The sequence below is a fragment of the Eretmochelys imbricata genome, chromosome 8 (assembly GCF_965152235.1).
Source record: "Eretmochelys imbricata isolate rEreImb1 chromosome 8, rEreImb1.hap1, whole genome shotgun sequence".
Lineage (NCBI taxonomy): Eukaryota > Metazoa > Chordata > Testudines > Cheloniidae > Eretmochelys > Eretmochelys imbricata.
Window position 1 is genome coordinate 29592332 of NC_135579.1, and position 20293 is coordinate 29612624.

At 44.9% G+C, this 20293-nt stretch overlaps 1 protein-coding gene across 1 annotated transcript in view; it reads right to left on the bottom strand.

Moving 5' to 3' along the window:
- Window positions 1-20293, bottom strand: part of SLIT3 (slit guidance ligand 3) — a 796928-nt gene that overhangs the window by 50677 nt on the left and 725958 nt on the right. The window contains exon 29 of the mRNA XM_077823869.1: window positions 5127-5220. Within this exon, the coding sequence (XP_077679995.1) occupies window positions 5127-5220 (94 nt within the window). The remainder of the gene's footprint in view (window positions 1-5126; window positions 5221-20293) is intronic.

Here is a 20293-nt window from a genome sequence, read left to right on the forward strand (position 1 = left end):
TAACTCCCCCAGTTGAGCTCTGTTTTTGAACCTTTGGTGTGACTTATTCTATTAACAGCACAGTATTCACGGGAGAATTCTGTGCCACTGCGCATGCATAGAATTCATGTCCCCCACAGATTTCTTTGCTTCCCCGCAGAAAAATGACTTTCTGATGGGGAAGCAAAGGGAAGCCACAAAAGCAGTCATGCAACCCTCCCCAGCAGTTTGTTTCGGGTGTGCAGGGCAGCCGGCACAGAGATAAACCACTGTGCATCAGGAGGCAGGACTGGGGAAGACCCAGCTGGTGGCTCCTACCCTGTGCCGGGCTCAGCTACTAGTCCCAGATGGGCTGGGGAGAACGTGACTTTCTTTTCCCCTACACCGCGTCCGGGGCCGGGTCAGACCCACCTCCAGATTTCTCCCCCGGTTGCAGGAAACTCTGCAAACTCCCCTCTCTGCCTGTTTCCTGCGCGCAACGTGCAGGGGGAGGGATCCCTGTACAGGGAGCTGCTCCCCGGTCCGTCTAACCCCTGAGCATCTGGAGTCCCTCAGACTCAGACCCTCCTGCCAAGACTCACCCCACACACACACTCAGGACTCCCCCCCGATGAGCCCCACTCCCCCTGCACATTGACCACCCCAACGAGCCACCTGCACCCAGATCCCCACTGCACTGAGCCCCACTCCCCCAGCATCTGGATCCTCAACCCACTCAGCCCCACTTCCCCAGCATCTGGATCCCCCACTGAGCCCCCCACACCCAGATCCCCCTGCCAAGCTCTATCTCCCACATAGTCAGGCCCCCCGCCGAGCCCCAACCACCTTCACCTGGACCCCTCTGCATAGTCCCATTAACGTTGCACCCAGAACCCCACAACAAGCCCCTGTGCATCCAGATACCCCCTGCACCCAGATCCCCCACTGAGTCTCCCACACCCAGATTTCCCCATGCAGAATCCTCTCAACCAACACCTGGATCCCCGCACGCTAAGCCCCTCCACACTTGGATCCTGCCTTGCTGAATCTGCCTGCCCACACAGAGGTGCAGGGCCCTGGGATGTTTCTGGGGCAGGCCTGGTCCTTGCCCTGTGTCAGGGTTGGGTGCAGCCTCACTGCTGAGTCAGTGTCCCGGGGGTGGAGGGGGAGTGGGGGTGCAGAGCTGCACAGTGATCTCCCACCTCTGTTCAGACAGTGGCCTGTGCTCCCCAATGCCATGCCGGAGCTTCCACATTTATTTGACAAATAAAATGTTGCAGAATTTTAAAATATTGTGCACAGAATTTTGAATTTTTTGGCACAGAATTCCCTCAGGAGTAGCACTGTAAGTAGAAGCTCTCACTCTTGCAACCTTCTTCTGGAAGCCCATCTTTGCCAATGGTGAATATTAGTACTAGGCAGATCTCAAGCACCTTCCATCCAGGATTCTCCAAATGTTTTATAAACATTAAGCTTTACTTAACCTCTGGGATGTAGGTCAGTATCACTCCCATTATGCAAAGGAGGTGCAGAGAGAGGAAGTTACTTGCCCAAGGTTCCTCAGGATGTCTTGGGAACAGAATCCAGATCCCCTGATTCCCAGCCTTGTGCTTTAGACACACAAGACCATCAGTGATGAGCTGCCAAAATCTTAACAACCGGTTCCCTCCTCACCCCATGAGGGGGTCGTTGCCCACCCCTGCCCCCCGGGACTCCTGCCCCATCCAACCCCCCCGCGTTCCTGGATGCCCCCCCCAGGACCCCTGCCCCATCCACCCCCTTCCCTTTCCCCTGACTGCCCCCAGAACTGGGCAGAAGGGTCTCATGGGCCATTGTAGTGGGTGCCCACCCCACCCCTAAGAGCCAGAGGCACCTGCCGGAGGGCGAGGTGGGGAGTCCTGGCGGTGCTTACCTGGGGCAGCTCCCAGGAAGCATCCAGCAGGTCCCACTGGCTCCTAGGGGTGGGGGAGCGTAGCTAGGGGGGGAGCAGGGGAAACGGCTGCTCCCCCACTGATCACATCAAAAGTGGCACCTTAGGCGCCGACTCCCTGGGTGCTCCGGGGCTGGAGCACCCATGGGGAAAATTGGTGGGTGCAGAGCACCCCCCGGCAGCTCTCCGCCCCGTGCCCGGCCCCAGCTCACCTCACCCTCCGCTCCGCCTCCTCCCCTGAACGCACCGCCCTGCTCTGCTTCTCTGTGCCTGCCCCTGCTTCCCGCGAATCGGCTGTTTGGAGGGAAGCCGGGGAGGACTGAGAAGCAGGCCACGGCTTCCCGCTCAGGCTGAGGGTGGTGGAGGTGAGCTGGGGCGCGGAGCGGTTCCCCTGCGCGGTCCCCCTCCCCTCCCCCCCAGGTTACCTGCTGCGGCGCGAGCGGCCCTCCTCGTGGCCCCCCCGGCCCGAGCTCACCTCCGCCTCCCTGGGACTGAGCGGGAGGCCGCCGTTTGCTTCTCAGCCTGCCTCGGCTTCCCGCGCGAACAGCTGATTCACGGGAAGCCTGGGGGGACGGAGAAGCAGAGCAGGGCGGCACGTTCACGGGAGGAGGCGAAGGTGGAGCGGAGGTGAGCTGGGGCCGGGGGTGGGGCGGGGAGCTGCCGATGGGTGCTCTGCTCCCACCAAATTTTCCCCTTGGGTGCTCCAGGGCTGGAGCACCTGTGGAGTCGGCGCCTAAGGCGCCACTTTTGGCCGGTTACATTTAGAAGTCCTTTTAGAACCGGTTGTCCCTTGTGGAACAACTGGTTCTAAAAGGGCTTCTAAATTTAACAACCGTTTCTAGGGAACCGGTGTGAACCGGCTCCAGCTCACCACTAAAGACCATCCTTCCCCTCTTGATTTAAATGTGATTTTTAAAAAATTGACTGAGTGCCAGAGGAGAATGATAATGGGACTTTTTTAATGCTTGAATTGACCCTTGTTATAGGAGTTGCATGTCTCTGGGGAGAGTCAGACAGATCCCTTTGCCTATTGACATGATACTAACTCATTCTACTAATGAGAAGACTTATTTTCAGTTTCCTAAACTGTTTGTTGTTTGGCTGGACAATGTTTATCCATTCAAGCCAGGGAGGGCAAACTGTCATGTATCCTCTGCACTGGAAACATACATTGGAAAGAAGGTCATATGTCTGAAGCGTGTGATGAACTATGCATGCTATCAGTGCACACTAGCATTTCCAATACCAAGGACACACAGAATCTATGAATGCATGAATCTATGTATTTTCTGTACTGGAAACACTCGCGTGCACTGACTGCATGAATAGTTCACCACACTCTGCAGTCAGATGACCTTTCCAATTTCCCCATTCCTAAATACAGTACGTATCCATCTGGAACGACATTCCAAAGACAAGACTTACTGTTCCTAAAATTGAAAGGAGTGCAAATCTAATCCAGGCATCCAGTTTTCAGGGGTTAGCCATAGTTTTTCCTAAATTTTGGAGGTGAGGGAGGGGAAAAGGAATATTTAGTCTTTGTTGAAAATAGGTACTTATCTGTTTATGTTCTGTTCATTTCTGCCATCTAGTCAGGGCTGTGCCTAAATAGCATGATATTAATAAAATATATGGTATGGCCAATTTTAGCTGTCATTTTTGTTAGCTACACTACAGAACCCACTAACCCAGGAACTTATCCTTGCAACAAAGCCCGTTGCCAATTGTGCCCACATATCTATTCAGGGGACACCATCACAGGGCCTAATAACATCAGCCACACTATCAGAGGCTCGTTCACCTGCACATCCACCAATGTGATTTATGCCATCATGTGCCAGCAATGCCCCTCTGCCATGTACATTGGTCAAACTGGACAGTCTCTACGTAAAAGAATAAATGGACACAAATCAGATGTCAAGAATTATAACATTCATAAACCAGTCGGAGAACACTTCAATCTCTCTGGTCACGCAATCACAGACATGAAGGTCGCTATCTTAAAACAAAAAAACTTCAAATCCAGACTCCAGCGAGAAACTGCTGAATTGGAATTCATTTGCAAATTGGATACTATTAATTTAGGCTTAAATAGAGACTGGGAGTGGCTAAGTCATTATGCAAGGTAGCCTATTTCCTCTTGTTTTTTCCTACACCCCCCCCCCAGATGTTCTGGTTTAACTTGGATTTAAACTTGGAGAGTGGTCAGTTTGGACGAGCTATTACTAGCAGGAGAGTGAGTCTGTGTGTGTATGGGGGTGGGTTTTTGGAGGGGGGTGAGGGAGTGAGAGAACCTGGATTTGTGCAGGAAATGGCCTAACTTCATTATCATGCACATTGTGTAAAGAGTTGTCACTTTGGATGGGCTATCACCAGCAGGAGAGTGAATTTGTGTGGGGGGGTGGAGGGTGAGAAAACCTGGATTTGTGCTGGAAATGGCCTAACCTGACGATTACTTTAGATAAGCTATTACCAGCAGGACAGTGGGGTGGGAGGATGTATTGTTTCATATTCTCTGTGTATATATAAAGTCTGCTGCAGTTTCCACGGTATGTATCTGATGAAGTGAGCTGTAGCTCACGAAAGCTCATGCTCAAATAAATTGGTTAGTCTCTAAGGTGCCACAAGTACTCCTTTTCTTCTTACTACAGAGTGTGATCGCTTTTTCAATCACAACAGCAGCCTTACAATTAGTACATGATTAATTGCCAGAATTAATCATCATGTGTTGAAATCTGTGCTATGCTTCCCGTAGAGGTCATTCAGTGTGGTGAATCCTGCTCTCCTTGGAGAAGGGAGAACAAAAGACTCCTGCTATGTGAGAATAGCAAAAGTGATGTTGATGTCAACTTGCAAGCAGAGTTTCCACCCTTAAAACCTTGCCAATTACCTCAGTATTTGCCATGTTCACTGTATTTACTACAGGGAATACTTAGAGAACCTGTGTCCCCTGAGGAATCTAGGGCAACTGGCAGGTTTTTTGAAAGGGTGACTGCTGTCCTTCACTTTATTTTATTTGAGAATAGTTACTCTGCTTTGGAAGAGCACTAATTATTCTTGGAATAAAATAACTTAAATTCTGAGGAGCTGGAAGAAAATATAAGTTAAAGTACACCACCTCACACATACTACTTTTCAGTTTGGCTCATTAGGTCAAAGTCATCACAAGCGTGACTGCACTGTAGTCAGTAGATGAAGTTGGCCCAACACATGAAGACAAGGATATACAAACACTCACCTGAATCCTTTGTCAAGGGAGATACATTTGGACTCATGTTTGCATGGATTTAGCTCAGGAACACAGTGGTTGATCACCTCATCACAGAGCTCACCTGTGGCAAAGAAAATTAACAAGGCTGTAACACATCTGCTACCAATACAGCTCATTGGCTTTGCTAAAATAGCTCTAACCATGCTGTCCAGGGATGATAAACCCACCAGCTCTTATGACTACAGGTCTTACTAAACTGAGTTGATCCAGCAGTACAAGAGGAAGCCCCAAGACAGTACCTGTTATGATGGCAGGACAAACTAAATAAGGGTGGGCTTGCTCAATACTGGACAGTTCAATTCTAGTTACATTTAGCTATTCCTTAGCAACTGGGCTACACTGGGTGCAATGATTATCTCATACAAACCTCAGAGTCCCAATTCAAAAGACCTTACACTCAAGCCCTCTCAACTTCAGCTGGAGTTTTGCCAGAGTAAGGACTGTAGGGTCAGTTCCTGACCCCAAGTTGCAATATGCACATTAACAGAGTCCTTAAACTTTTCACACCAAGTAATATTCTAGTCATAGTTGATCCTTTACTGTCCTAGGAGATGATCTGACATCATTCAGAAAAATGGCTTTTCAGTAATGGGAAACAGCTTTAGGGCTGCACATAATTATACAACCCCCACTATTTACAAGAAGAGAACTAACTCTATTGTACTCTTACAAGATAATGTTTTCTATAAAAGTTTCTTATATGCAAGCCTTGCTCAGCTGGTTCTAGGTACTGTGTGTAGAATTCAGTGCATTTCCCTGGATTTGTGTAACTTTTAATAATGAACAGCTCCAGAGTGTTCAAAACCAGATAGGTTATTTAAACACCATCCTTCTTCTGAGCTCTAAATTATTAGGTTACACTTCAGTACCTCAGGACTTGAGATACTGCCAGAGACTAAGCATAAACCTTTGCCTTTGAAACAAACTTCTTCAAGGGAATGGGCAGGTCAATTATCCTTAGTATGGAAACCCTCAAACAAAATCCAGTCCCAAAGCCCTTTTTGCAGTAATAGTGGAAGACTGCATCTGCACAATTTTAAGGATATAGGCATGCGCAATACATACATATGCTCATGTGGACGCGCACACAGATCCTCTGAAAATAACAACCAAACAGTAAAGTGATGCCAGACAAATGTTCTCTGGACATCCTCTGATAAAGCCTTCCAAGTACAGGGTGGTATAAAATACTTAATTAGATACAACAGCTATTAAACAACAAAATCTAACACAACAGCCTGCAATATTGTCAATATTTTCTGGGCTGTGGCTCCAACCCTGGGCCCGGCTTTGGCCCACTGTGTGCTGTTCCACCTGTGCAAAGTGGCCCAAAGCCCAGCATGCCCAGTCCCTGGAAAAATGTCTCTGAGTGGAATCTCCCCTGATGTGGTTCAGATCTACTGTAGCTGCTCCAACACTGTCCTCTCTCCCAGCTGATGGTAGGGGAGGCATGACTAGGGGAAAGGTGGCATTGGTTGGGGCACCATTTTAATGGTTCCAGTAACTCGGAGCCCTCCCTATCTAGTGTCCCATCTCTGGCCACTGGAGATATTTGCTACGTCCAGTTGCAGATAGGCCACTGTAGGCAGTCTCATCACATCGTCCACTCCATAATGCCGCTGGAACAATAATTTTTCAGAGCTTATTATTGTGACACTGACAGACCAAGTGCCAACTTATGCTAAGGCCTATAGGCCTCAATGACCACTGACAAATTCATAGCTGGAAACCAGTCAGACACACCTGTGTATTAGCTTTGTTAAAATAGATGTAAAGTGTCTAAGAACTTAGTGTTTAGACTTTATGAAATGCTTGTAAATTGCTGCAAGCGTTAATCTCACTTATAATATCTGTATTCTATGTTTAAGGAAATATTTAAGAATTTGCTCTGCAAATATAAAAGTGTTTGCTATGAAACTGGTAACCCATGCAGTCAAGAGAAAAGCATTACCAAGTGTGAAATACTAGTTCATCACAAAAGGTGTCATCTCCTGTCCCCCCGAAAAGATAGCCCATAGACACCAGACAAGCCAATGTGGAACATCAGTAAACAAAAGATTTGCTGATTGTTTTCCTCACACCTATGAAGTGGGGATGAACACAAAAACTCGTCCCATCACATTTTGAACTCTAACGGAAGGGAATAAAAATCCCTGTCAAGGAGGAATTGTTATTGCTATGCTGCCTGGAATTCAGAGAGGGCAATATTTCTAAGCACAAGCAAGGGATCCTCAAGCTTCTTGGCTTGGGTTAGCCCTAAAGGACATATGGAGCTTGGATTTCATAGTTAACTGCTATTACCTTTTGGAACCTAAGACTGTATCGCATTTGTGTGTGTATATTTACCTGCTTTAACCTTCCATATAACTCTTATTTCTTTTTCTTAGTTCATAGACCTTTAGTTAGTTCATTATAGGATTGGCTACAAACTTTGTCTTTGGTTTGAGATTTGAGATACAATTAATTGACCAGGGATAAGTGACTGATCCTTTGGGACTGCGAGTAACCTGAATATTGTGATTTTTGGTGTAAAGGACCATCTGTCACAAAGGCAAGCTTACCTTGGTGGCAAGATAGACCAGAGTGCCTAAGGGGACGGTCTGTGACTCCATGGTAAGACTGTTACAGTGCTTTAGGAGTTCACACTTGTTACTTGGTTGGTGAAATCTAATTACAGAACACACACATTTGGTATTTGAGCCCTTCTTCTAGACAGTCTGCCCTGAGGTGGGCACTTCTGGTCGTTAGCCACTCTAGACAGCTTGATAATCAGCACCTAGCTCTTATATAGCACTGAACTTGAAATAACTTGGACAAATACAAATAATGCATCTGGCTTGGAATGGGTGATATGCCAAAGAAAAAGAAGTACTTTCCATCTTTGAATCACTAGGCACACCAGGGAAATCAAAGCATATATTTTGCTTGGTTTGGGTTTTTGATGTTTGTTCTTGCACCTCATTCTTCATCCAAAGCAAGTTGGCACATTCAGTAACAACCTGCATGACTGAAACTATTGCTGAAGACGTTCAGTAACACTTTTGAGATGGCACAATTGGAAGTTTACTTTTATCTTCAAAAAACCTAAAAGAACCTGCAACCTAATTCAGACAGCTAGAAGAGACATTGACATCAACCAGGGTATGTCTACATGGGGCTAAAAGACCTGAAGCATGGCTGCAGCTGGCCCAAATCAGCAGACTCAAACTCACAGGGCTTGGGCTACAGGGCTAAAAATTTCCATTTTGTCATGCAGGCTCAGGCTGAGCCTGAGCTCTGGGACTATAGGTGCCGACTCCATGGATGCTCCAAAAATAGTGGGTGCTCAGCACCCACCAGCCATAGCTGTTTGGCGGCTGGAGGAGGCACTTGGGGAAGGGCGGAGAGGAGCGAGCGGTGGGCAGGCAGGGCCTCAGGGGAGGGGTTAGAGCGGGGTGAGGAGAAGGTGGAGTGAGGGCTGGATCTCAGAGGAACGGGTGGAGAGGGGCAGGGCCTCGAGGCGGAGCAAGGGTTGAGCACCCCTGGGGAAAAATAAAACTTGGTGCCTGTATCTGGGACCCTCCATCCTCGCAGGGTCCCAGAGCTCGGGCTCCATCCCAAGCCTGAGTGTCTACCCAGCAATTTTTTAGCCCCAGAGACCAAGACCTGTGAGCCTGAGTCAGCTGACCCAGGGAAGCCACGGGTTTTTTATCCCTGCTTAGATATATCCCATCAGGTCAACCTTGGCTTCTAACTTCCTTCAGTTTGCCTTTTTTGTTTATTTCTATGAGCATAAAACATGACAAGCATTCCTTAAAAAAGAAACCCAGAGAATTTCTAACTTGATGGTGACATGACAGGAACTCAATGTTCTAAAGCCTTCAAGTATCCTTTTGAAAGGTAGCCTTTTTTTGTTAACAGAATACATTGGAGAGAGATGCCTTAAGCTATAACTTTGCTACAATATCCATAGGAGCTTTTTTTAAAAAAAATAAAGGAAAACAGACTTTTGAGAAAAGTCAGAATAGTGGTGTAAACTTCCAATTCCAGGAAATCATAATTCTTCTTAAAGTAGTTATCTTAGCCAACTTGGAAAATTGACAAATGCATAGAAATCCATTAAAAATTCCCCCAAAATGCATACACTTGTCAAATATTATGATTCACTGTGACATGCAGAAAGCACCATATCAAAATTAGGAGGATTTCAGGCTTGGTACCAAACACAGCATCCAACTAATTTATCACTGTTCACAGAAAATTTGGAATGTTTTAGGCTCCTTCCTGTTACTTATTTTTTCTCATCTCTCTTTCATTTCAGATTTCAACATTTCCAGATTTCTCTTGGGAATGTCGTGGAACCCAGACAACCTCATCTTGGGGAACAAAATTCCTGTTGATAATTGAAAGGGCTTCATCGATGTTTACTGAATGGCAGACAGCATGGTAGGGAAAGAAAACACTTTTTAAACAGTGATACTCAAGTCAAGAGCTATACAAAGTTTCTTATGTTTCCTTCAGTTACTAAATATTTTGGGTAAAAATCTGTCCTCAAACAGGGATATGTAACATTCAGTGGCCATCTGACTGCATGTTTCTGAGGGGAAAATGTGGCCCTTTTTACTTCTGTGCATGGTTTTGGGCTCCTAGTTATTGTAGCAATAAAAGGTCTTCCAAGTTTTTCTCTGAAAAATGATACTTCCAAATATTGTGTCATTTTGTTAATTATTTGCACACAGGCTATGCTGGGCTCTAGAGGCATTAAACAGCTTTTTAAAATTTTATCAAAAGTGTTTTATACAGAGGGCATTCCACCACATTAAAGCTATGGCTACACTAACAGCAGCATGTAGAATACATACACTGTATCCCCCCGCCCCTCAGCACATGTATAAATAGCAGTGTATATGGTGAGGCACTGCTTAAATGAGAAGAGTCAACACATGCCAGAACCCTACACAGTTCTCGACATGCCCAAGCAGTGCCTCCCACATCTACACAGCTATTTTTAGCTCCCCGCTGCCTCCCCACTTCCAGAGGCTTTCGCTGCGGCATGTAGCTACGCACCACAATGCAGACGCAGCCTGCCTTTCACTGTAGCATGCAGCGACACGTACCTTACACACTGCCACCAGTATAGACAAGACCTAAGAAATGCAACACTTTCCCAACCACCAACATCATCCTCCACACTAACCTCCCCTACTCAACTCCACCCTAGATACATACAGGTAAAAACACCTGCCATACATACATAAAACCAGAATTTTCATTACTCGCCCAACCAAAACAAAATCCACACTGTACATCCCACACCCTCTCTCCTTTCACCAAAGTCTGCAAGAATGGACAGGCTTTTCAGCACACCCTGCTGGTCAGCCAAATGCAGGGGGTGTACGGATTGGGGGGATTTTGGGGGAAAGGCGTTTACAAGTGGGCTCTTTCCCGGTTATATTTTGTTAGAGGCTTGGTGGTGGCAGCAATAAGGTCCAGGGACAAAAGGTAAAATAGTTTGTATCTTGGGGAAGTTTTAACCTAAGCTGGTAAAAATAAGCTTAGGGGGTTTTTCATGCAGGTCCCCTCATCTGTACCCTAGAGTTCAGAGTGGGGAAGGAACCTTGACACCTCCTTTTTTATTTGGTTCAATGAAATCCTAAAGAGGGACATTGGTCATTCTAAAATAATCTCTTTTCACAGTTCTCACCACTTACAAAGAGCTGCTAGGCTGGCATATTTATACAGCTCCGTGATCAAAAACAAAACAACAGCAACAGAGACAGAAACATTTTGCATGCAGTTGGTTTGATTTAATTATTTTGTTTATTATTTAAATGACCACATTGGCATACGTGCTATTTATTTCATACCATGTTAGATTTTTAGAGCCGTGATCTGAATTATATTGTTCCTTCCTAATGGGAAAAAAAGGGAGGTGGGGTGTGTCAACATTTTTTTTTCCAATCCCAACTTTGAAATGATCGTAACACCCACATTGTAACTTGCCTCCAAGTACCATGTGTTCCTCAGTTTTATTGTCTGCAGTGTCATTTAGGCAATCCTTTGCTCTCATTTCTAATATTAATCAAAATAATTAATAACATGGCATGGAAAATATTCTCAGTCTTATGTGAAAACAACTTTTACAGAACCTCAAGGCTAAGGGTAACAATCCTATCAAGAACTTCACAAGATTAAATAGGAAAAAGGGAAGTGTTCATGGGCAGTGTTGCCTGATTTTAGGGGATTAATATTATTGTTTATATAACAATATAACTTATAAACATAGGTTTAGGATGGAGAAATGGATGGAGACAGGCTGGCTGTTATGTATTGGGCTAACTTTTACAGCTTGCAAAGAAAAGAGACATATATTTGAATTGTTAAGTAGTATGTTACAGTCCTCTTAATTGTACTCAGTGAGCCAAAATAGGGGCATTACCTCTGGCCACACCGGTAAGAGCTGCCTACACACTACAGCTGTCCTCTTGAGAAGTTACTCGTTGGATACCCAGTAGTGACTAATGTTCCACAGAGACATGGATTCCCCTGCTCTTTCTCCTTCCCCTTTACGCTGAAAAAAAAAAAAAAAGGCAATGCCAAGTGGAAATTTCAAATAGTCCTTAGCAATCAAGGCCACTGTCACCCAAAAGCTGATTGGCTTCATCAGTGGTAGATGTTACTGAGAATGTGCCAGAACATGCTGTGCAGAGAAATTATTGCCAATCAGGAGTAATGCTGATGCTTGATGAAGTTTAACAGACCTGAGCCAAAACATTGGATCCATCTATCTTTTGGGCACTCCAATAATGCATTTCACAACATAGAATCATAGAATCATAGAATATCAGGGTTGGAAGGGACCTCAGGAGGTCATCTAGTCCAACCCCCTGCTCAAAGCAGGACCAATTCCCAATTAAATGTAAGTTTTGCGGATCCAAACACCCACAAACAGGGGCGTCATTGCAGAAAAATCAGAGGGGAGGAGCAAAGTTGTGTCAGTATCCCCACTTCCACCTTCCCACTGAGGCAATGGCTGCTTGTGGGGGGTAAACGAGTTGGTCCCATCCGTGAGGGGGCTGGAGCAGTGGAATGCCAATCCTGTCCCTCGGAGCGAGGTGTCTCTCTCACTGATGGCTGGCTTGGGGCAGGGACTGGCCATTGCTGCTGCTTCCTATCCAACCAGTAGAATATAGGGTTGGTGCTAACAATGAGGAGATTAGGAGCCCCGGCCCAGACAGCCTCAGATTGGCTCCCACTGGCCTGGGGGAAGACACCGCAGTGCTGTTGACTGGCAAGGGTATGAATAGTCTGGGCGGGAGGAGGGAAACCAAGGTCTTGTGGAGCAACTGCCCCCCACCTCATAGCAAATGACACTCCACACAATTTTAGGAGAGAGGTGTTAAATTTGAACTTGGGGAAGGAGTCCAATAGGGGCAGGGAGGGGGCGGAGTTGGGGTGGGGACTTTGAGGAAGGGGTTGGAATGGGGGCGGGGCAGGGGCAGGGCACGGGGGCGCGAGCACCCACCAGTGCCAGGAGAAGTTGGCGCCTATGAATCTCATGGTTGATAGGTCCTTACCTTTATAACGGGCTGAGCCCAACCCCTGAACTTTGAAGAGATTTAAAGTCCAGATCCATACTTCTTGGATTATTTTTTTACATGAGACTCTTCCTGCTGGTCAGGGTTTACCAAGCTCAACATTTAGAAGTAAAAGCCAATATTTTCCAACCCCAGATTTTGCCTCAATCCATTGTGTTTGTTCACTGAAATGACGCACACAGGAAAGTCGCAGCCAAAGTCCTTATGGAGACAGTCCATTCAGTTGCCAGGCAAGTGCACCATACCCACTTACTAAAAATTCAATGAGAGGTTTTGTTGCAAAAATTTAAGGCTGGATGCACAGTAGCTGATTTCTAAACCTCATTTCTGGACTCAACCCTTGCTTGACAAACAGAGAATTTTGAACTCATAAGTTTTATCAGGAAAATAATTACTTTGAAAATAATTTAAGACTGCTTATGGTAAACTCCGATATTAGGGGGAAATTTTTTTTTCACCTTCAAACATTTGGGCAAGATTTTGAAAAGTAGTAGCTGAAAGTTTGACTCCTAATTCATATTTAAGTACTCAAGTAAGGGGCTTGATTTTCAGAAATACTGAGAACCAAGCAGCTACCACTGCCCTTTGTGGTACCAGTGAAACCAGAGCTCAATGCGATAAGATGTGGGGAGAAAAGCAGGGATTCCAGCAGTATTCCCATGTGTTTGAGCAAAGAATGTGTTCTGCTTCTCTCCATTGACAAGATAAGGAAAAAGCTCACACAATCTCCCAAAGGAATACTGCTTCTTGTTTACGACACCAGAGAAGATTTGACTTTAGAACAAGATGCTGTAATGTACTGATGCCCTGGGACATCCTTAAGGTGAGAAAGGAATTCAAGCCCTATCAATCACAGAAATTTAAAGACAGACAAAACATATTACTTTGGAGAGAGAGATCACAATAAGTGTTGTACACACATAAGCTGTTAAGTCATCTAAGTCTATTTCCCTGCCATTCAGTGGGGGACTTTTACAGCATTGGTGGCAATTATGCTGTTAGATATTTATATATATATAAGAACAACCATATTTACATTAGCTCGGCTAAAGATTTGGTAAGGGACAGATCCTCATGCATCAGGGCAAGAGTGAATTACTAACTAATGGGCATTATTTAGAAATTCTGCCTTTTGGAAGGATATTCCACAAGTGTCCATTTTGAAGTTTCTTCCACCATCCTCTGAAGCATCTGATAATGGCACTGTCAGAGACAGGACACAGGCCTAGATGGACTATTGAGCTGACCCAATATAGTAATTCCTATCTTCTTATGTTGAAGAAGAATAGAAATTGGAATAAGACATGTCCCAGTGCTGAAGAAAATCCCTTTTGTGCCTATTAGTATAGTACAGACATTATTTGTGGACAATTTATCCTTGAGTTAGGTCCCTGTAATGCTTTCAAGCCTAATGGGAGATGTCAATTAAACTAGCACCCCCAACAGAGCAACTGAACATATTTGGCCAAATTATGCTCCAATTTATGGGAGTAAGTCACAGGAATCTTCAGCCCACTTTTTTCCATTGAAGTTGGCTGCATCTACTCTAATGTCTAGCAGAAGGTAGTGCAGAAGATAAAGTACAGCTTGTTTCTTTGTATACCAGTTGTTAAAATATAGCAATCTTCCTAGAATAATTTATATACAAGGATACCTGCTTACCTCTTGCTGGCATTTCTAATGTGCCCACCGAGTGCTGAATACAGTAATTAACGTTCACATAGAGTTGTCGACAGTGTTGTCCACTTCTCCTAGATTTGGCAGTTTAGCATGCTGCCTTATTTACTGAATATTATAACTTGCTCTGAAAGTGGTTAGGTTTTTGCTTGGCTTCTAATCCTCTGGCAGGATGTTCAGAGGTTGGGGCTCGTCACCCTAGAGCACCCTATGTTCAGATCTCACAAACTTTATCCTCCTAGGCCAGGGGTGGGCAAACTTTTTTCTGAAATTGTTTGGAGGGCCGGTTAGGGGAGGCTGTGCCTCCTCAAACAGCCAGGCATGGCCTGGCCCCCGCCCCCTATCTAACCTCCCCTGCTTCTTGCCCCCTGATTGCCCCCCCAGGACTCCTACCCCATCCAACCCACCATCCACCCTCTCCCTTCTCCCTGGCCCCTGACTGCCTCCCGCTGCCCCATCCAACCCCCACCTCCTTCCTGACTGCCCCCGCAGGACGACTGCCCCCATTCAACCCCCCTGTTCCCTGTCCTCTGACCGCCTTGCCCCCATCCACACCCCCACCCCCTAACCACCAACCCGAACTCCCCTGCCCTCTATCCACCCCCCATGCTCCCTGCCCCCTTACCGTGCTACCTGGACCACCAGTGGCTGGTGGCGTTACAGCTGCACCGCCCGGAGCACCAGGACAGGCAGCCGCGCCGCCCGGCTGGAGCCAGTCACACCACCGCACAGCACAGAGCACAGGGTCAGGCCGCGGCTCTGCAGCTGTGCTGCTGCCCAGAGCATTGTGACGGCGGCCCAGAGCGAGGGAGGAGGAATAGCAGGGGAGTGGCAGGGGGCTAGCCTCCTGGGCCAGGACAGTCCCGCGGGCTGTAGTTTGCCCACCTCTGTCCTAGGCAGTATTAGTCTCATTGTTCCACAGATGTGTGGCTGTCTTGGTGGGCCATGAATGCAGAGGAAGTCTGACATTTGGGTCCCAACCCATGGGCAGCATTAAAGATTAGACTAGGGATTTGAACTGGCACCAGAAGCAAGCTGGGAGCCAAGGTAGGGTGCAGAGCTAAAGAATCAGATTGCTGTATTTTCATTTGCTGTGCTGTTTCCACCTTCATTCCCTGCACAATGAATGATCATAGTCTGACCTGAGGGAGGTAAACATGTGGATCGCTGTCAAGGAAAACTCAGACTGACTGCAATGACAGCAGGAATGGGCCCAAGATCCTTGTGTCAGTTATGTGTATCCAGCTCTTTTGGTGTTCATATTCTTTGTTTCTGCAAGCAAAAACTTGGGGTTCCTGCTTTAGTCTTCTATACAGAAAACAAACAAATTTCACATTTTGCCAAGTAACTAAACTGGAAAACTTCCACCCAGAGCAAGAATCTCTTGGAGTAAAGGATGGTTGCACCAAACCCTAATCATTACTTGCTTTCTCTTTCAAGCAAATTATGGCTAAGGACGATCCCATAGTTCTGAAATTGGCTAATAGTTAGGAACTTGTTTAGGCCTTAGATACACATGTAATAGCTCAAATCCTTGGTGAACTTACAGAAGAAATACTTGAAACCACACTATCAGAAAACTTCCTGCTTGTATGTATGACACATGAACTAAAAACATGCAAAGGCAACAAACCAATCTAAAGAGCTATGATTCAGATAAGTTCAACTTAGCACTGCAATTGGGGCCCCTCACTGAGATTGTTCTGAGCCGTCTGACCACAATGGTTAGCTATGTGAAGCAAGCTAGCAAAGCTCCATAAACTAGTGGCAACCACAAGTCACCACAAGGCATCTTTCCTCCAGAGTAATTTTGTTTACTTAAGTACTTGGTTTTGGACAGGCAACAGCCCTGCAGTAAGCTGGGCCAGAGGGAGAAATTGTAATCACTCACAAACAATGAATAGCGCTGAGTTGAAAAGGGGAAGAACAACAAAAAATCTGTGACAACAACATCTAACCCAAGAGACTGCAAGGTCCTCTGAGGTAAAAATGCATTAGGCTCATCTTGCTAACATGCAACACCAGAAATTGTTTCTACTTATTTTTCTATGATACAAGCTAACGGCGACAAACCTTTCACAGGAAATAATCTTACAGCCCCCATTCCCTCCTTCCCAGGATGCCATCTGTTTTAGAAAGAGGCTATTTTATTTAATATGGGTAATTTTTTGAAATTGTTTTCAAACCTGATCCCAATTGCCAGACCAAAGCAAGTTGAATACATTTGCTGAGACTCACTAGATCAGGCTTTTTAAAGAAATTTCTAGTGTTTCCCAAATTCCTTGTGGTATCTACTCATTTCTGCTTCTGACTAAGGACACAGATTGCAGGGGTGCGTGAAATTAAAAGAAAGACACAAAAGTTTAACTAAAATGTTTCAAAAACTTCAAAGATCAGCTCAGGTTTGGGACTGCTCAGATTCTGGCCAAGCGTTCACATAAATTCATGGATGATCGTTTGAGCTGCCAATCCCACACGGATGACAGTGTTTGAATACCACCTTTAAAACAGTAAGACAGTACATGCAAGACTGATGAGGGGGTAAGAACAAGCTCTGGGTATCTCTTTCTCTCAACCACCCTCCCCCACAACCCACACATGAGAACAAGTCAAAAAGAAGCCTTGGAGGCCGATGGACATCTAGATAAAGAACTTCAGGAAAATTCTGTGGGCTTTGTTAGAGACTCCTGGGGCAGAAAGAGCTGCGGGGGCTAGCAATAAACCATTTTCTGGAGTACATGGAGAGGGATGCTTTTAAGCAAGAAAGCCAAATATAGCCAAGTCCTAGGAACGAAGTTAAGAGACCAGCAGAGTGAAGAAAGAAGCCTTAAACAAAGGAAGATCTGAAAGCTTGAGACAGGAACCAAGTGGTAGGTTCCTGTTTTGAAGTCCATGGCTAGGAGATCACCCGCATTTCCCTGAATCAAGAGGGAAGATTGCTGAGACCATCAAGAGGGCTCCAACAAACTGTTCAACTAGTTTCTGGTCCATTGTTAACCTTAGACTTCTTCTGAACTGTCTATCCTGGAAGAAGTAGAGTTTTTTGTTTAGCTGTAGGGCTAAACTACTCCTCCAGCGAGAGGAAGTTGAGGCAGGGGGAGTTAAGGACACTGTGTCACAGAGCCTAAATATGGCTTTAATTGCTTAAATTTAGGCACCCAGATTTGCAAGTGTTGAACTTAATGAATAAAATGGAAAACATTATCTGGTCTTGTGGCTAAGGCCTTGAGTGAAGAGATTCAGGCCTTTTACTTTTGTTTCAGCCATTGAATCTCTCTCTGTCACATTCAGCCAGTAACATGCCATTACTATGCCTCAGTATGGACATCTGTAGACAATTCTTACCTATTTCAAAGAAAGGCTGTGAGGCTCAGTTCATTCATGTTTGTAAAGCACTTTGAGATCACTGGACGGGAAGGAACTCTGAGAGAGTCAAGAATATTTTTAATAATACCAAAATGGGGCCTTGGGTGTGGTAAATTCCTCCCCTCTATAGTCATTTACCATATTGGACATTTTTCATCTAGGATCAGCTAGAAAAGGAAAACATTTGGAAAACTATTCAGTGAAGAGAGATTTACAGCCTTCATTATTTTAACCAATGAAAGCAAGATTCATACTTGGCATATTTTTCCCAAAAAGGGCATAATGGTAAAATTAGAGAAACACAAAATAACAAAGCAGGGCGATTCTGAGGAAATAAAGAAAATCTTGGATACTTCCAAGAGACTGGCATAATGCAAAAACCAGGAATGCATGTAGTCCATTGGAGAATTCTGAATATGGGAGAAAATTCCTTTCTGACCTCGCAGTGGTTAGCTTATTCTTTGAAGCATGATATTTCATTACTCTTATTTTAGCTTGCAAAACCATATAATTAGTTATTAGTTTATCCTGCTCAATTATTTTTTAGATATACAAAGTTCCTCTAACTCTTCTCCTTTCCAAGTGATTTTTTCAGCCTTTCGTTATATGCAAGTCCTATCACACCTCTACAACCATGCATACTACCGTTCTCCAGACTTTCAGCTTTATTGTTTATAGTTATAATCAAATTTGTTTCAATTGCAATCAAATAGTTATTGGCTGTACAAAGGGTTAATATTCTAGGCCCCAGATATTGTATACTATATCCGGCAGTGTGTATCATGCATCTGAAACTAGAATCAGGTCCAAGGAGTTTACTGCATAGCTATTTGATGATCTGGTACACTCTAGCTGATGAACAGCTTACAAAAGGCAATATTCAGTCATTCATTCTGGTAATAGTGAGCTGGATTATGATTGAAAATATCTGCAAATCTGACTCTGAAGTGTCATAAAAATTCTTTGGCCATAACCAGAAATGATTCACTGACAGGTACTATCTGCAGAAAAATTCTACTCCACCCCTTTTCCTGGTGTTTTTGTCTGCAAGAGCCATTATAGCCCATCATGAGGCTGTTAAAAAGGACAGAACATGTCCATTGTGCATTGGATTCAGTTCCTTGCTAGCTATCTCTTGCTTAGCTGCTCAAATACACTTCCTTTTGTAAACGTAAAGCCATTATCACCATATAAGGAGTTTTATTCGGTATCAGCAATGTAAAGCTCACCTTCATACAGTGCATATAAGAACAATTGGCTCAACATACTAGAAACAAAGTTCTTTGCTCTGGCCCAGCCTAAGCTTTGCTGAGTATTTTGGCAGAAGAAGTAGATACAAAACTCTAATAAATTTTCATTCAAGTCATAAGGCTTTTCCCCAGCCAAAGATTTACACAGACCTCTCATATTGGCTATAAAAAGCATTTTTAAAGAGTTTGGGAAATTCTAGAAGACTTCCCTGTCACTTACCAAGCCACTCCAACTTTATACTTATTAATTCCAGTGATATGTAATACCCTCCAGCGTACGAGAAGCCTGTCATTAGTGCTCCATGCTCATAGAGTAACAAACCTATTTCAAAGCATCAAAATAGGAACGAACATGGATATTTTTTTACCCCTGTATACTGAGCAGAGGAGATCAGTGGCTTGTGATGGGCTTGAGTGGCTTGTGATGAGTGAAGTATCTATCCCAGCAGTCATCTGAGAGGCACCATTTTTAATTTTTGAGCTAAGAGGGTTCCTAGCCCTACAGAAGATTTAGGAAGGAAGACATCTAAATCACAGGATAGAGAGTCAGGAGATCTGGGTTCTGTTTCCAGCTCTCTCACTCACTCACTTTGTGACCGAGGGCAAATCACTTAGCCTCTGTGCCTTAGTTTCCTATCTGTAAAATGGAGGTGACTTAACCGGGGTATTGTCATGGTTGGTTCATTAATACGTGCAGTGCTTTGAGATCTTTAGATTGAAGTCATTTTATAAGTGTTACTATTATAGTATAATTTTAAACAGGAGTCGCTTTTATCCTCAGAAACGCTAAGCAGAGGTATATCGACCTAAGCTCAGTACTGGAAACACTTTTGTGAACACTTCTGTGGAAAAGTACAAATTTCTCTAACCAACGGATGAACTTGAGAATTTCTTGTTTATATATTTTAACTGTAGTTCCAGTAACTGCGATAAGTACTTCTGACCTGGGGAAGTGCATGTGTACAAAATATGCCAAGACAGTAATAGATATTCCCCTCTGACCCTTCCCAAAAGCCTCCTTCTGGTTTGAATTACACTCTCTCAGGGGTAGCAGTGATCTCTCTGGTTTAAGGGTCAGACATATTGCTCGAGCAGCATCTTTGCAAAACTATCCCCTTTTCTTGCCTTTGCTTACTGGATGAGCAGGAATTCATTCCACCACGCTTGCAATTTGGGTACTTTAAAATCTACTCAGAACCTGGGTTAATTACATGCATGTGATCTCACCAAGTGGGAGCAGACCAGTTTCTTATGGTGCCCCAGG